This window comes from Amborella trichopoda, chromosome 8, assembly GCF_054954075.1.
Source record: "Amborella trichopoda isolate Santa Cruz 75 chromosome 8, AtrichopodaSantaCruz75HAP2 v2.0, whole genome shotgun sequence".
In the NCBI taxonomy this organism is placed as follows: Eukaryota; Viridiplantae; Streptophyta; class Magnoliopsida; order Amborellales; family Amborellaceae; genus Amborella; species Amborella trichopoda.
This window is the reverse complement of record NC_142343.1, coordinates 2039639-2056363: the sequence shown is the minus strand read 5'-3', so window position 1 is coordinate 2056363 and position 16725 is coordinate 2039639. Positions and strand designations below refer to the sequence as shown.

The 16725-nt window shown below is 34.8% G+C and overlaps 1 protein-coding gene across 5 annotated transcripts; it reads right to left on the bottom strand.

Moving 5' to 3' along the window:
* Positions 1 to 756: 756 nt before the first annotated feature.
* LOC18437845 (protein NRT1/ PTR FAMILY 8.1) lies at positions 757 to 9352 on the bottom strand. 5 transcript variants are annotated; one of them, XM_011626422.3, is made up of 6 exons: positions 6207 to 6370; positions 4548 to 4601; positions 3684 to 3848; positions 3152 to 3369; positions 2207 to 2757; positions 757 to 1772 (listed from the first exon to the last, which is right to left on the bottom strand). In XM_011626422.3, exons 3-6 carry the CDS (start codon positions 3787 to 3789, stop codon positions 944 to 946), a joined length of 1704 nt encoding a protein of 567 aa, XP_011624724.1. In that variant the 5' UTR covers positions 3790 to 3848; positions 4548 to 4601; positions 6207 to 6370; the 3' UTR covers positions 757 to 943. The 5 variants fall into 5 exon arrangements, with proteins under 5 accessions (XP_011624724.1, XP_011624725.1, XP_006848107.1 ...); XM_011626423.3 differs by lacking the exons at positions 4548 to 4601; positions 6207 to 6370 and adding an exon at positions 9153 to 9352; XM_006848044.3 differs by lacking the exon at positions 4548 to 4601.
* Positions 9353 to 16725: the final 7373 nt, after the last annotated feature.

Genomic DNA, 16725 nt, shown 5'->3' with positions numbered 1-16725 from the left:
GTCTAGGTCATTGGACCCGAGCCCCATGTTGGGTTTGGCCCAAATTTAAATGAAAAATAGTATATGACTTTAACATAGACAAATAATGTATAACTGTATGCATATTATGTATATTTAGATCAGGTCACGCCGAGACCTAACCCGAACCAACAATGTAAGGGATGGACTTGGACTTGCACGGGATCCAATTGTGTCCAAACCTGGACCTGTGTCGGGTCAGCCCTTGCACCCCTACTTTTGTGATGAACATTAGGGAGCTACATGGAAGAGAGGTATTCAAGAGTCTCTCTTAGGTGTTTTCTCAAAAACACTATGAGAGCTAACACAAAAGAGATAAACAGTAACATCTAGCCCTTCTCTTTATAATGGCTTTGTTCTGCAACTCTAGGGAGCTACAGACGCAAGAAAAAAATGATTAGAAATATGCGTGTTTGTGTACCGTGTACATAGAATGCACCATCTTAGAGATATGCAAAGGCAATCAAACAGCCAGACAAAATTGCCTAAACTTCACTGGCTTTGAAGTACCAAACAATTGCTTAAACCCAGTGAATTTTAGGCAAGAAACTTAAGTGAAAAGTTGAAAATTGCACAATCTCACTGATAAACAGAAAAATCGAACCAAACAATCTTGTGTTGATCAAACTCCCGATAATAAATGATCTTCACAGTTTGAATTTGTTTAGAATACGAATAAACCACTTTCAAATCAATTTTAAAATAACACTACTCTGGTTAAAGTTAGAGAGAGGGATAAATAGTAAAACCTTTCTATAACTGCTGTCTGAAACCATCTTTCACATGAAAAACAAAGATCTAGATCATTTCCCACCCAGCCAAATGCCCCCATAACCCCCAATGTATATACACAAACTAAAAGAAACTGCAAAACCAAACAATGCATCCCCTCTCTCTCTTTTTAAAACACCTTCATATCAACAACTTATTTGAAGTTCCCAGTTGGCCTCTTGTATGTGTACCAGTTTGCGATCCCAAGATAAACCACGAAGTTGATCACACTAAGAATGGCCAAGAGCCAAAAGAAGTAGTCAACATGGCCATAATTCAAGTTATCAGGAATCCATCCAGGCTTTCCACCCTTAGTTGTGACATGGGTCACAACAGTCACGAGTAAAGTGCTCAAGTAGTTGCCAAGAGCAACTGTAGTGAGAGAGAGAGCACTACACATACTCCTCATTGCATCGGGGGCCTGATCATAGAAGAATTCAAGCTGCCCAATAAAAGTGAAAACCTCAGCTGCCCCAACAACAAAATATTGAGGCACTTGCCAAAATATACTCATGGGTATGGTGTCAAGTTCATAGTAGTTATGGATACGAACTTGCTCAAGCCTCTTGATCTCTACTATAGCAGCCAAGCCCATGGCGAGAACTGATATAACAAGGCCGATGCCCATGCGCTGGAGTTGAGTGAAGCCTCGGTCATGGCCTGTAAAACGCCGGGCCATAGGCACGATAAGGCGGTCATAGACTGGAACCCAGAATATAACGCTGAGTGTGTCGAAGAGAGAGAGAGAGGCAGCTGGGATCTTGAATGAGCCCATATGAGGGTCCATTGTGTCTCCTTGAAGAACAAACATGGTGTTCATTTGACTGTAAACTGTTGCAAAGATGATGCCACTTGCCCAAATAGGGAGGATTCGGATTATGGCTTTCCATTCCTCAACTTGGGTTACAGTGCAGAGCTTCCATGGATTTGGGATGCCCTTGAATTTATCGGCCTCGGTCTCAACAGCTGCTTTGTCAAAGAATCTGCAATCAAAGGGGCAAAATTGTTGAGATTTGGGCCAGTGAAGTTGGAGTTTCTTTGATCCTTTTGTTGTTCTACATGGGAGGCTTTTGTTTTTTTTGGTTAGGGGGGGGGGGAGAGAGAGAGAGATAGAGAGGGGATATGATTCATCCCCAAAACGGTCACAGCTTTCTTGCAGTGATTTATCTCCAGTTATCAAAGGAACAAAACTCAAAGTAACCACAGACATGGATCTTTCAGTAGAAATGCATTTATGCAGTGCACTAGTGGATGTTTAGTCATGGATCAAACAATAAAAATACATAATCTAGACTCTATGAGTAGTATATATCTAAATATGGAAGACTCTTCTCTCTCTAATAGCTAATTATTGATGAATCAAGAGAATACTCAAATAGGCAATTAAATAAACTTAAAAAGATATAGTGAGACTTACATGAACTCATTGGTGTGGTCAAGTTTCCGGCTCCCTTGAATGACTGACTCCTGCTCAGCTGTCTCATAAAGTAGAGATTTATCAGAAGGCACCGTGACACTAGACTTCCTTATTGAAGCAACAAAAACTTGGGCAATACGAGTTATGGGGCTCCCTCCAGGCTTCTGGTTCCTATACAACCGAGTCCCTGCCAAGAAAGAGAAAATGGCGATTGCCATGGCCACAGCCGGTATCCCAAAACCCCAACCCCAACCTACATTCTCTTGGATCCAAACCAAGAGAGAGGAAGCAATGAGAGCCCCAATATTGATAGAGAAATAGAACCAATTGAAGAAAGAACTCTTCTTCTTCTTCTCATACTCATCAGCCTCATCGAATTGGTCAGCCCCAAAAGAAGAGACACATGGTTTGATACCTCCAGTTCCTAAGGCGATGAGGTAGAGAGACACGAAGAACACTGCGACTTGTCCAGAGGTTACATGGCATTGTCCAGAGTGGCAAGTAGGACTCAACCCTCCAACAGATGCTGATAGAGTCAGTAAGGTCATCCCCTGCCGCCCATTGAGAAACCAAATAAGAATTTCAATGGATATGATGATATATCATGACAAAAAGCATAAATATGTTGTATAGTTCCTTCATATTTATAGATGCACACAGTAGCCCAAGCATTTAAATGGGTTTTAAGTTGCATGTTTTTGTGTTTCCATTTTATATTTGTCTTCGTTTGACATATAAACAGTATTGATATGGGTTTGTCTTTACAATTTTTGGGAAATTTCTACCTGATAACTCTTTTGACAAATTAACATGTCCAACAGGAGCCACCAAAGTTCGAAAAAAATAGGTCGACTTGCAGCATGCATAAAAATTACATGCATGCATGCATACATATATTACATACATATGTATATGTATCTGAGGAAATCAATTGATGATACTTACAACAACATATATAGCAGAGAAGACCGCGATGACCTTGTATCTGCCCCAGTAAGCATCGGCCACAAATGCTCCAACTAATGGCAAGATGTAACATGTTCCAGACCAGTTTGTGACACTATTGGCAGCTGTAGCACTTGGTTGATTAAGACGATACTTCATATAATTCACCAAATTGGTACCCATTCCATAATAAGCCAGTCTTTCGCAGCATTCATTGCCTGAGAAGGAACAAAAATTTTAATGCCTCGAGCCTAATTTTACTAGACCAATTCCATATTTCAGAAACAAAGACTCATATATACGACTGACTGTCTAGGAATATTTCCAGATTCTTTTTGATAAATGTCCATTGTTTTAAATTCTTAAAATTTCAAATAAGAAAGGACAAAGAAATGACAAATTACATATGAATATTCTCCTATTTTAGACAAGGTAATCTTGCATACGAAAAAAAAAAAGGAAATAAGAATTTAATAATCAGAAATGCCTAATTGCCTATGAAAGTCTCCATGTTTTAGCTAGTAAATCGTACCAAGAATGAATGGGCAGGCCTTCCAATTTCCCGTTTTGTCCTTGATTGCAGGTTTCCCAGTATGATCCACAGTTCCATCTTGGGTGTAGATAGCAGGATCACTCATGGTTGCTGTGAAGTTGAATTCAAGACCTCTTGGCCACCTTCTCTGGTTCACCTTCAATTCTAGAATCCATATGTTTTCATAGTTAATCCTCAAAAATTGAAACTAAAACACTTCAACGTAAGATATCAATGCACACCATGCCAAGGAAGACATACCACTCGTGCCTAAAATGAGCAACTTTTATGAGAAAGCTCGTAAAATGCGGCGTTTAAACATGCTTAAGGAAAATATTGGAAGAAATGCATGTCTACGAATTAATGTTTTATAATATATGTTTGTTTTGAATCCTAGCTTATCAATCCAGAAAAGAGCAAAAATATATATACATACATACAGATAATAGAAAGTTTGATCCTGGGTTCCAATCCCAGCTATGCAGTCACGAATAATAGAAACAAATGTTTATAGACTTACATATGAAATGCAAAGAGTTCCATAACAGCAAACAACAAAACCAAACATGAAAAGGCAGAGAGCAGCAGAACACTATGTTTAGGTGCTGCATATCGATGCTTAATTACCCAAAAGACTACGAAAAGATGCATAACAAGAGCACCAGATCCATGAATTCCCAGAATCTTGTGATGAACTAGTCATCCAAATGATAGATAACAGATTCCGAACAAAAAAAAAAGAGGGAAATCCATGAACAAAAGGTCTCGACAAATATATCTGAACGTTCTATGAGTGCTGAGAACAAGCAATTATGTTCCACATACATGAAATTAAAACCAATTCACAAATCCTTCGAGTTTTACCTGTTTTGGGGATCGATTCTACTACCACGTTTTTCCTGCTATGATATACTTATTCTGCCAAATTATGATTGAGTCATTTGGAATGACTGAATAAATAGAAAGCAAATTCAGATACATAAAGTCCTGAAGTAGGGACAGGGAAGGCCCATCAGTTTATGGCCAACCCACAATTTTTACCTATATTGGAAGTTGTTATAGAGTAAGTAAAAATTAACATGGTAATGAAAAAAATGCTTCAAAAAACCAGACAAAGGCGCATTATGTAGAAAAAGGATTACTCTTTCAGAATTAGGAAACAAATGAACTGTCCAAAAATTGAAAAATTAAATTAAACTACATAGAATAGAAGAGCAATTAAATTTTTGAGAACAGTGAGATACTCAAATTTCATTGGGATACTCAAAGAAGAACATGGGTAGTGAAAGGGAAAAAGGACAAAAAAAAAAAAAGAAAGGGAAAAAAATAAGAAAAAAAAACGGGTCAAAATTTATGTCAGTATCAGGACAAAATTAGATGGGGCCCTTCCCTGTTGACCAATGTGAATGAAACTGAGACGCAAAAAAAAAGAAGGATAAATATCAACCATAAAAGAAAGTAAAATGAGAAAAAGGCAGGAAAATGGGGAAAGTTAAGATTTTTCATGGCTAAAAAATAATAAAATAAGCTTAATATCCCCCCAAAATGAGGTTTCTCAGAGAACAGAAAGAACAGCTCAATAAATATTTTAAAAATAATAATTGTTTTTGTATTGAAATACAAAAAAAAGACTGAAAATGAAATAGAGACATGGAAGGAATACACACCCAAAGAATATGAAATAAATAAATCAATGAATAAATAAATGGATAAATAATCTAGGGATGAAAGGGAAAGCAATTGGTAATTTATAGGCTTGAAAAGTAGAATACTTAGAAAAAAAATATACTGGAATAAAGCAACTGATGCCTATAAAAAAAAAGATAAAACAGAATAAAATATCCCAATTTTAAGTGTGTAATGAGAATTTTAGTCAACCGATCTAACAGATTCTCATAGACTAATATGAACAGAAATAAATAAATAGAAAAACAAACCATCAAAAAAAGAATCAAGCCAAATAAATTGCAGAAAAAACTGAAATGACAAAACAGCAAGAACAACGTGCCATATGTCCAAAACAAGTCGCTTCCAAATACTAAATATCCAAAAAAATAAAGAAAATAAATTTATTCATACCGATAATTTCCAACATAAAGTTCAAACCTAATAAAAAAAATCCACGGCAAATAAACAAAACTTATTGATGGAAACACACAGTAATGGGTTCCTGACGCATAAAATGATAAAAATGAATTCCTGGTATTAAAACACACACAAAATGAATTCCTGATGCACAAATAAAAGTCTCATTACTGTTGTTTTTTTTGGTGGGTTTCAGGAATTCAAATTTCTTCTGTTTTAGAAAATACGCAAAGCTGAATTCTTGATAAACACCTTACAAGAAAAATAGAAATCCATCTTTTTTCCACCAGAAACTTGAACAAAAGATGAAACAACAAAGTCCGATCATAAAAGAATAGATTCCGACCAATTTTCCGGCGAAAACTAAGCTCTGAACCAAGAAACTGAATATTCCAACCATATTGCCGGCAAAAACCAAGCAGAGAGTCCATTACTTACAAGTACAACCAAGAGATTCCAGCCACTTTTTCCAGCAAATGAATATACCAGAGAAAGAGAATCCGGCCGTCTAAGAACGAGGAACAACTCTCTCTCTCTAAAAACCTATCCGTCTCTCTCTAAAACTGTGGTTCTTTCTCTCTCTCTAAACCTCCCTCTCTCCAGAATCACGGGAGTCAAAAGAGAATAAAAAGAAGAGGGAGAGAGGGCTTCTTTCGTTCAAAATATGGTAATACGAAAATTTCGGCGTAGATTTCGCAGGCAAAGTGGACGGCCCGATTTGCATGGTGGCTTTTTATACGTAGATGGAGGCGTTAAAAGAAAGTAAATGGACGGTTGATATGGAGACCCGTTTTCTTCGAAGCTATCTCCTCTAATAAAAACCGTCGAGACTTAGCTGTCGAATTAAAACCATGTTCAAAGTGGAAAGTAGAAAACGATGTGCAACGATGAGAGAGAGAGAGAGAAATAATGGAAAAAACTCATTTTGTATTCGGATAGGAGCGTACTTTTATTCTGAATCGGAAATTATTGAGCAGAAAATGGCGAGTTTGTCGGGAACTCCGAGTTTTGGATGCATCGAATTTCTAAGCTCCCTTCTCTTTTATTTTTATTATTTGTTTTAATTTATAATCTTTTTCAAAGGTCAAATCTTTTTTAAGGTAGAAATTATTTATTTTTTCGAATTGATTCTTAGGTGTGAAAGCCTGTTTGATTCTGCGTAGATCCATAGTTAAAATCGGTCAAACAGCTAACCGATCCGGCTCACCAATCCTAGGTTTTTTTAAACACAAGCGAAACAATGACAACAGATCAGTCTTCAACTGATCGGGCAACTATGCTCAAACTATACTAAGTAACTCCGGCTTGCCACCGAGAATTTTCAAGTTGGGTGTTCAATTTGGAAATCAAAAAAATAAAAAGTATAGTTTATCGTTTTGGCAAAGAAATAAAAAGTATTTTGGTTATAAATACTTATTTTTATATTTTTTCATTTAGATTATTTTAAAAATATCTTTGATCACAAATTGATTTTTAAAAATCTATTTTCACTACTTTTTTAACTGTTTTTTAAATCTTATTAAATATATATATTTTTATTTTTTTTAATATATTTTTTGTCTAACCAAAACTGGTTACCTGACGGGTTTCGGGTTACCCAGGCATGGCTTGGTTTACACGGTCGATTCGTGGAATGAACCACGGAGAGAGAGGTAGCGAGAAAAGAGATGGAAAATCGAGGAGAGAGAGAGAGAGTGAGAAAGGAGAGGGGTAATAATGGAAATTGAACACTCGGAAGTCTTGGAAATTCCAGATGGTGATGTTATTTACTGCTGAGCTGAGAGAAAAAGTAGAGTGAGAAGAGAGATGACAGAGAAAACGATGAGAGAGAGAGAGAAAATACGAGCCCTTTTATTGTGCAGAATTTCAAAGAGGATCTTAGAGAGAGGTACGATACCTCATGAATTATGCGTTCATATTTGAAAGTACTGAGAAAATATATAAAGATTTGGTCTCACATATTCGGAAGTACTGAGAAAATATATAAAAATTTGGTCTCACTGAGAATATGGTCGCCGGAAGTATTGAGAAAATATATAAAAATTTGGTCTCATTGAGAATATGGCCATTGATAGAGTATAATAACGGTTTTGCGATACTAAACTATAGTACACTGACCCGGCGACCACAAGTAGCTCTAAAAAGAAACTCTGAATGAAATTGGCAATAGGCCTGTAGGCCTAGCCATGGCCTTGTAGCACTGGCAAATCCAGTAGAAAGGCCTGCTAACTATTATGGACCACCAACCTGGCTAGACCAAAACCAGCCGAGCCTGTTGCTCAGCCTAATTCTAAATAAATCACACATAAAAGAGAGATTATGATGATGAAAGAAGACAAATATTTTATTATTTCAGACATTATAGAGTTTCACATTAAAATATCAACTCTTTACTCATCCCTAAAGAGAAAAAAAAAGCTCATTTCTTCCTAAGATGCATTGAGACAAATATTTTCTTGGGGATCATCAACATCTTTCCATTGGGGTTATCATTTTCTCCCCATTACTAAAATAGAGAGAGCATCACCATGAGGCATGCATATTAGAGAGAGATGGAAATGAAAAAGAGAGAGAGAAAGGATAGGAAGAGAGTATCATCACGAAGTATGAACAAGAGAGAGAGGGCATTATCAGTTCATCACAATGAAAATAAACATAAAAATTTACTTAAAAAAAGATATTATATACTATAAAACCGTTTATCTTTGGTATAAAGAGGCCACAATTATTCAAATTAGTTGGCTTGGTCCAATTTGTTTTTGTTGAACTTTGAGTCTACTTTGTGATACTCTTACAACCACCCAATTTAAACTATGATGGGAAAGAGTAACTTTGCGTCTTTGTACCAAAAATAAATAATCTCCTTATAGACAATATCCGATAAATCTGCATAGCAATTAACTAGGAAAAAAAACCACATAACTACAAGGTAGATAAGATACAAATAAAACAAGAGTGGGATCGTCATAGACTGATTTGCAAAACTCATACATTATTCTACCCAAAAAAAAAAAACTATTGTTAATAAAAAAGGAACTGCATGCAACATATCTCTCTCTATCCCCAACTTTTTTTCTTCTTTTCAGAACTTCTCCACTTTTTTGTATTTGAAATAAGAAATAAAAAGTGAGCCACTGCTTTAAGCTCCTTAATTATATGGATCCAATCCTTCCTAGATTCACTCCTTTGGTGTCATCAAGTTCTTGTCACAAAAAAACACATTCTTTTCTTTTTTTTCCTTCTGCTTTTGACTTAACTGAGTAGTTTCAAAGATTCACAAAACCCAAATAATCTTCACTGATTTAAACCGGTGCAATTCCAAATTTCAAAACTTTTTAATGATTTTTGTAACATTTATATTTAAAATAGCACAGGGTAACTCACCTTGGCCTCTTGCCCTTTAGACTAGTTGGAACCAATCTAGCCGCAAGAAAAGAAAGAAAAATCCCCAAATTTAGAGCATGGAATGACTCACTCTTTGAGGTCTCTCTCCCCATTTTATGCTTGGTTTTAGAGAGAGAGAGAGAGAGAGAGAGAGATTTAATTGTGTTCAAGTTTCAATAAAGAAAAGAGGGCTATTTATTATTATTTTCCTCAGGTTTTTGACTGGTTATATTTGAAGTCATTGGGTGTCCAAAGGCTCCCCCACCGTTTGGCACACGATACAAGGGACCAAGTGCTTTGACTCCTGATTTAGACTCATCATAACAAAAGTAGTGGAGAAAATGTAGATAATAATTATGGATGGGCTTTCTATGAGCGGCTCGACTCATATGTACATGGCCCCCCACTAAAATTTATTTTTAAAGAATAATGTCTTTTTTTTTGTTTTTTTAGTTTTTCATATTCATCATTTAAGCCAAAATGGTCATGAATATGAAAAGAAAAATAAAATTTTAAAATTAAAAATATAAGTTTTTTTTTAGTATTGTTTATGCACAATCTATATCTTATTTATGGACAATACACTTTAGATAACGTCTGGATGTTTGTAGGTCAAACGGGCTCTTGTCCCTGACTCATGAAACACTTTTCCATTAATTAGTAGAATGGAAATGTCTTTGGAGATCATCATTATTATCATAGCTTTTTTTTCAATTAATTGAAGTGGCTATACGAATTTTATTTATTAAAAGTCATACTTTTAGTGAGGTCATAAATCATCATATATTTTCTGAGTACTTTTAACATGTCCTTTTGGACCTACCGAAAGTATCTTTGGAGATGTAGATATTAATTAGGGGTTTCATGCTGCATGGAAAATATCTTTAAAGAACTCATATTATTTATCAAAATCGAAAGATACCAATTTTCAACGCCAATGCCGATTGTTTCATTCCAAGTACCTCCACGAAATGTTTCTCATGAATTTTCTAAAATAATTCCTGTTTGGTTTTGAAAATCTTGAATAATTAAAGGCATTTTGGTACTTCAACCTCCTTAAGTGGCTCGAGCCAAATTGTAAATAAATTCCTGATTGTTCAAGTTGAGAATTCCAAATTACAAATCATAAAAATGCCTCTAGTTCTATATTGTTGACTCTAAGCAATCAAGATTATTTTGGTTATTTATGTATTATTTGCATAGTCATTAACATCAAACTGAACTGGCAGGTCTAGCCACTTGGACTATTCATGGGGGACTTTTGCCAATCAGGTCTAAGGCAAACCTTGATCCAAAATCAATATTTGACCAGCTAAACACAAAGTTGGGCAACTCTTTCGATAATGTATTTCATATTTTTAAAGTGTTATTTTTATTTTTATTATCTTTCTAAAATCGAAATCCAATTAGTTCAAGAGGAAATCCAATTAGTTCAAAAGGCTATCAGGTTGGTTTTGACTGGACTAGACCCCTCATAGATATAGTGGTCACTCTGATCCTTGTAACACCAAATAACCTCAGGTACCACTTAAGTAGGCAAAATAATCAAAATGCCCCTAGTTGTTTATGCTTTCCTACCCTGAATAGGTAATTTTTATCAAATTTTGTGCAGAGCTACTCTTATAAAATGAAACTTAAAAAATTAAACCTTGTCGTGGTGAGTGAAATTTTTAGCTATTTATTAAATTTGGAAGTTAATTTGAATATTTTAATGATATTTTATTATACAATAAGACCATTTGTATTTGGTACAAAGATGTCGTAATCACCTCTAAGTGTTGAATGTTAAATTTGTTAAGTTGTGGAGTTTAACAAACTTCAAAATGTTTTTTTAGGTACTTTAAGCCTGGTTTAGTGTACACCTGTAGCCACATTTTTTCATATCCAGACGCCTAAGGTGATTACGGCCTCCTAATACCAAAGATAAAAAATCTTATTATTGAAAAGTGATTCTACGAAAAAAATGACCGTGTAACCCAATAAGTATCACAATTACCTTTTAAGAATGTACTCTTATGAAATGAAACTAAAACAAAGAAAAAGTTTATACAAGGGTGAGGCTTAAAACGATCAAATTAAGGCACATCTCAAAAACTCAATACAAGAGGTTGTTTCGATCCTAAAAAAACCCTCTATTCAATTATCTAGACCTCAAGATATATGGACATGAGAAAATTTAAATTTTGATAATCGGAAATAGTACATCTTGTAATGTATTATTATCTATCAAGACTGTCAATTTTCAATATTTTCAAGTGTTCATAGATCTGCTCGATCTACACCTTTTATAAAAAAATTCAATTTTATAACTCAAGATAAAAATATTTTTCTGGCCGTCACAAATAGTTATGATACTGAAACAACATATTTCGGCACTATTTAAAGAGGCACCTTCCTTTCATTGATTTGAGCCTCAGCCTTATACAAACCACACCCCTTAAAAAATATACCTTCCTTTGAGATTTGTGCCCAACTATTTTTTTTGCTAACTATTTTTGTTTTGCTTTTGAAAACAACCATGAAAATTTGGACATTTTTGGCGATTCTTCCAAATATAAAACCTCCAACTTCCAAGCTCATGCATAGTGTATGATTTATTATCTATCAATTATGCATTTTTAAACATTACATCACTCTTGACCAATTTTTAATGATTTATCTTGTTGTTTTGGAAAAATAGCAGCAAATATATTATTATGATCCAGCATAATATATTTATTGCGATAATGGGACAATATTCAGTTCAATACTTCAATTTATTAGAACCCTGAAAAAGTTGAGAGCATACAATGTGCTATAGCATGACCACATTGTATATTCACTCCTACGTAAAAGTATCTACTTAAGAATATTTTTTCTCAATATAAATTTTAAAGACACTTCAGTATTATCGTGTATTTTGAAGAAAAAGAATGTTTAGTTCCTAAATACTTAGATTTGACTGTACCAAAATTGGTTAGAGCGCATTTTCAATATGTTGGGTCGATAATCTAGAAAAATAGAGAGATTGGGGGAGATGACGCACATAGAATTAGAGCTGGGTAGGCGAAGTGGAGATGTAAAGCTGAAATTTTATATGATCGCCGAATACTAATAAAGCTAAAAGGCAAATTCTATAGGACAGTTGTGAGACCCTCTATGGAGCAATGTTAGGCGGTCAAAAACAATATACCCATAGAAAGTGTGTAACAGATATGAGGATGTTGAAATGGATGAGTAACAAGACAATAAGGGATAAAATTCAAAATGAATATATTTGGAAAAAATTAGGTATAGCACCAATAGGTGATAAGATAAGAGATAATAGACTTATATCGGCTGGCCATGTGTGGCGTAGACCTAATACAATACATGTTAGGAGGTGCAAGTTAGTTCAAGTGGAAAGCTCAAGAAGGGATATGCCCAAAAGGATATGGTTGGAAGTTGTCAAAAAAGATATGTCGACTTATGATTTAATTGAGGGTACGATCCTTAATAAAGCAGAATGACCGATGATGATTCATTTAACTAACCTCAATTAGTTGAAAAAAACTTTGACAACGATGATTACGATGCTTATAAAACGTATAAGTTTTTTTCCTTTTTTCAGACACGTATAGAATGTATCTTTCCTTTTATTTTTACCCTTTTAAAGGTTTGGTCACTAGGGTGGAGAGGTTAGATCCTTAAAATTCAGATCATAAAAAAATACTCCTGGAAAGAGATATTACCCAAGAGAACATGCACCTTTGGGAGCTGGCAAAAGAGTAAACAAATTCCCAAATTCATGATTATAAAATTGATTTGGAATAGAAAATCCCTTAGTTGATTAAATTAGGGGCACCAATTTGTGGGCATCCCATTGTCCTTAAATGAAAAATGAATGTGAATGCTCCTTTAATCAAAGAAAGCCTCTTTCAATTCACATCATCACACCTTGCACGCTACTTGTTTGTTTTCTAGGATAGGTAGTTTAGGCTTTTGGTCTGGCTCTTTATGATGGGTATTTTCAATGCTTGAAAATACAGAATCAATGGGGTGGATCGTCCATCGTATAGATGTGTTCTATCTTTTTTTCTTTATTTCATTTTTTTTTTTTTTGGTACATTCAGAATATTTGAGGTAGAATAGGGTTGCTAATGGGCCAGGATTCGGCTGGGCCAACCTGCGTTTCTACAAAACTTTAAGCTTTAGACCGCATAAAATTTTTGGATTTTATATTCTGGAGTATTTAGGGGACATTTGATGGGGGGATTTGTTGCAAATTCTGTTTGAGTTTCCCTAATTAATATTTATTTTCATCATATTTTCAAGTTGATTTCGGCGGTTCATGTGAAAGCCAACCTATGGATTATCACAATCAAAACAAAATCTCGGCGAATAGCACCAACCATATTAGACTATTATATATTTATTTGTATTTTTTTTTAGCCGATCTTAAATAGTTGGGATGAGACGGATGTTAATAATAATAGCTTCTTTTTGTTTTTGTGTACTTTTGTTTAATCGCATTTGGCCACAGTTAGCATGGAAATTATTTCCCAATCCATCTAAAAGGATTGTCAAACAATGACAAGTTGATATTGACAAAGAATGGGTCCCAATTATCACAATGGGGATTCCACTAAAGAAAGCTGTTTGTATGATAACTTTTAAGGGATGATTCCCATTGTGCACCGATTTTTTTAATGGAAAATACCAAATAAAACCATAGAAAACATCAGTCAAACCATATAATAGAAAATCACCGCATTTGATATTAAAACAGTTTCTTTTTTGAGTTTTATCAAAACAAATATATTAAAAAACGACCAAAATGCCCATATTCAAGATTAACAACTCTGAGAGGGCAGTGAAGGTGTAAATAAGTTTGATCAACCTACTCCGGTCATAAAATGAGTCGTTGGACCTAGAAAGGGGAATTTTCGTCAAGTTCAGTGGTACAGTTTGTGTCCCAAAGACGGACTTCATGTATTCTGTCTGTCTGTCCCACTTATCTAAAAGATATTGTCCCTGGTGATAAAAATGACCTCCATTCGCCTAATCCAAAAAATCATTGCATATCCAAATAAGAAGTTCCTGTAGATGAATATGAAGAACTGGTGAATGAGTGTGAAGAATGCTTACGTGACGGGTGACTTGTTAAAGGAAATCGATTAACCAAAAGATTTTGTATTCCCTAGCTATATTCTTCCCAATGATAAGAATGACCTCTATTGTCTAGTCCTAAAAATCACTACATATCTGAAGTTTTTCTAGATGAATGTGAATATTGCTTCTCCAACTAGTGATTTGTTAATGGAGATCAAGCAACCAAAAGATTTTGTAGTCCTTGACCTTGAGATTAGAGAGTGCATGGTCAAAAAGTTTATAAATAGTTTCGGCAATCACCAAGTCAGTGGTATATCAAAATCAAAAGGTCATTAAAATGTTATGTTATATAAATTAAAGGGAAAATAGCTTCATATCCTCTATTTTTACATTTTATTTCTTAATAAACCCAAAGTTTCAAAAAATATCTTTCAACCCCTTGGCTATTTAAAACCTATTTTTTAACCTAAAAAAATGTGAGAAAGACATGTTTTTTTTAAACTCAATCATTTCTCTCCCTTCATTTATATACCCCAAACTTATCTAAACACCTCTCTCTTCCCGTATTTATCCAAAAACATCTCTCTCCTCTTGGTGACCTCTCACTACCAAGCATCTCTCTCCTCCCGTATTTATCCAAACACCTCTCTCTCTTCCTGTGTTTATCCAAACACATTTCTCTCACTTCTAGTAACGTCTCACCACCAAGTATATCTCTCCTCTTGTGTTTATCCAAACACATCATTCTCTCTATATACTTATGTGTTTCTTCTTTCTATATACTTGTGTGTATTTGGAAGGAGAGAGTGAAGGAAGAGAGATAGAAAACGTGGAGAGAGACTCTATGTTCTTGTGTTTATCCAAACACATCTCTTTCTCTCCGTATATTTAAGTGTATTTGGAAGGAAGGAGAGTGACGGGAGAGAGATGGGAAATGGGGTGAGAGAAAGTCTTTCTTTCTATATACCTGTGTATTTGGGAGGAGAAAGAATAAAAGGAGAGAGATGGGAAATTTGTAGAGAAAGAGATCGGGACTTATATGTATTTGGGAGGAGAGAGAGTAAAGGAAAAGAGATGGGAAACATGGAGAGAGAGAGAGAGCGAGAGAAACGAGGGAGGGATTAAAGATGGGAAAGACAAAGAGAGAGAAAAGGTGCAAGGAGAGAGAAAACGAGAGAACTTTGGGAATATGGCTTTTAAAAAAAGCATGCTTTTTTAGATTTGTTTGGTTAAAAAAAAATTAGGTTTAAAATAATTCAAGGGGTTAGAAGAAATAAAATCTACCATTTTTATGCTTCAAGATATCTTTTAAAACCTTTGATCTATCGTGAAATGAAACTTAAAAATACAAAATATTGAGATATTTTTCCTAAATTAAAATTAAGCAAAGAAGACACATGGTGTGAGATTAAAAATCTAACGTTGGGTTTCGGACTTCGGGAGAGGGTGGGTGGAGGGAGAGAGATGGATGACACAATCCAAAAGTTAATTCGAGAGTTTGAAACATGCAAACATAGATCATTGATAACTAAGACTCTCTCTCTTAAACCCTCTCTCTCTCATTTCTCTTTTCCCAAAGCTATGTTATATAAATATATATTTCTTACTCCCATCTCCCCTAGATATTGGATTCCTATCAATTTTCTTTGGGTTAACCAACTCTTTTTCTCTTTTTTCAATATCTATATCTATTGCTTAAGATCAATTTCTTATGGAAGGGAAATGATTTCCTTCTGAAAACGTAAACAAAAAACAATTACTTTTTAGTACGAGGGGTCACAATCACTCATGTATGTCAAATTTCAAATCAGGTAGATGTATTGCATTGACTAAACTTCAAAAAAAATTATCAAACTTTGGACACACTTGAAGCCATCCAATTTGACATCTAATGACTAGTAGCAATTGTGACCTACTTGTAACAAAGATGAATGATTTCATGATATACAATGTCTTTACTTATTATGTCAGGTATATAAGTCATCAAAAACCCACAAGGACCGCATTTCATGGGTTGATTTAATCCAAAATCAGTAGAGGAACTTTGAAATGAAGAGAAGAGCACTACTCTTGCACAAAAAGGGAGAAAAAAAAAAATAGCATCGAAAGGAATACATCTGTAGAAAAAAAAACAAGCGGAAGACCCATAAAACACAGCTACAGCTTAAAGAAGAAAGAATGAATTCAAATGAATACTTTGATCACGAGCTCGCTTGAGATGCTTGTCGGCATTGCTCGCTCGATACACCTATCAATATTGATGACAAGCTCACCCAATATGTTTGTCACAATCGGTACAATGATCGGAAACGTCGACGTTGTCTGATCATCACGATAATTATCAAGGGTTTCTTTACTATCAAACCTCCTTTCTCTCTTGCAGACAGGTCAATTAATACATATGGTTTTTATAGCTCCTGCTAAACTATTTTACTCCTTTTACTTTTCTCTTTGTTTCAAGTTTTTATAGAGGAGAGAATGAATGTGAATAGTTCTTATTGTT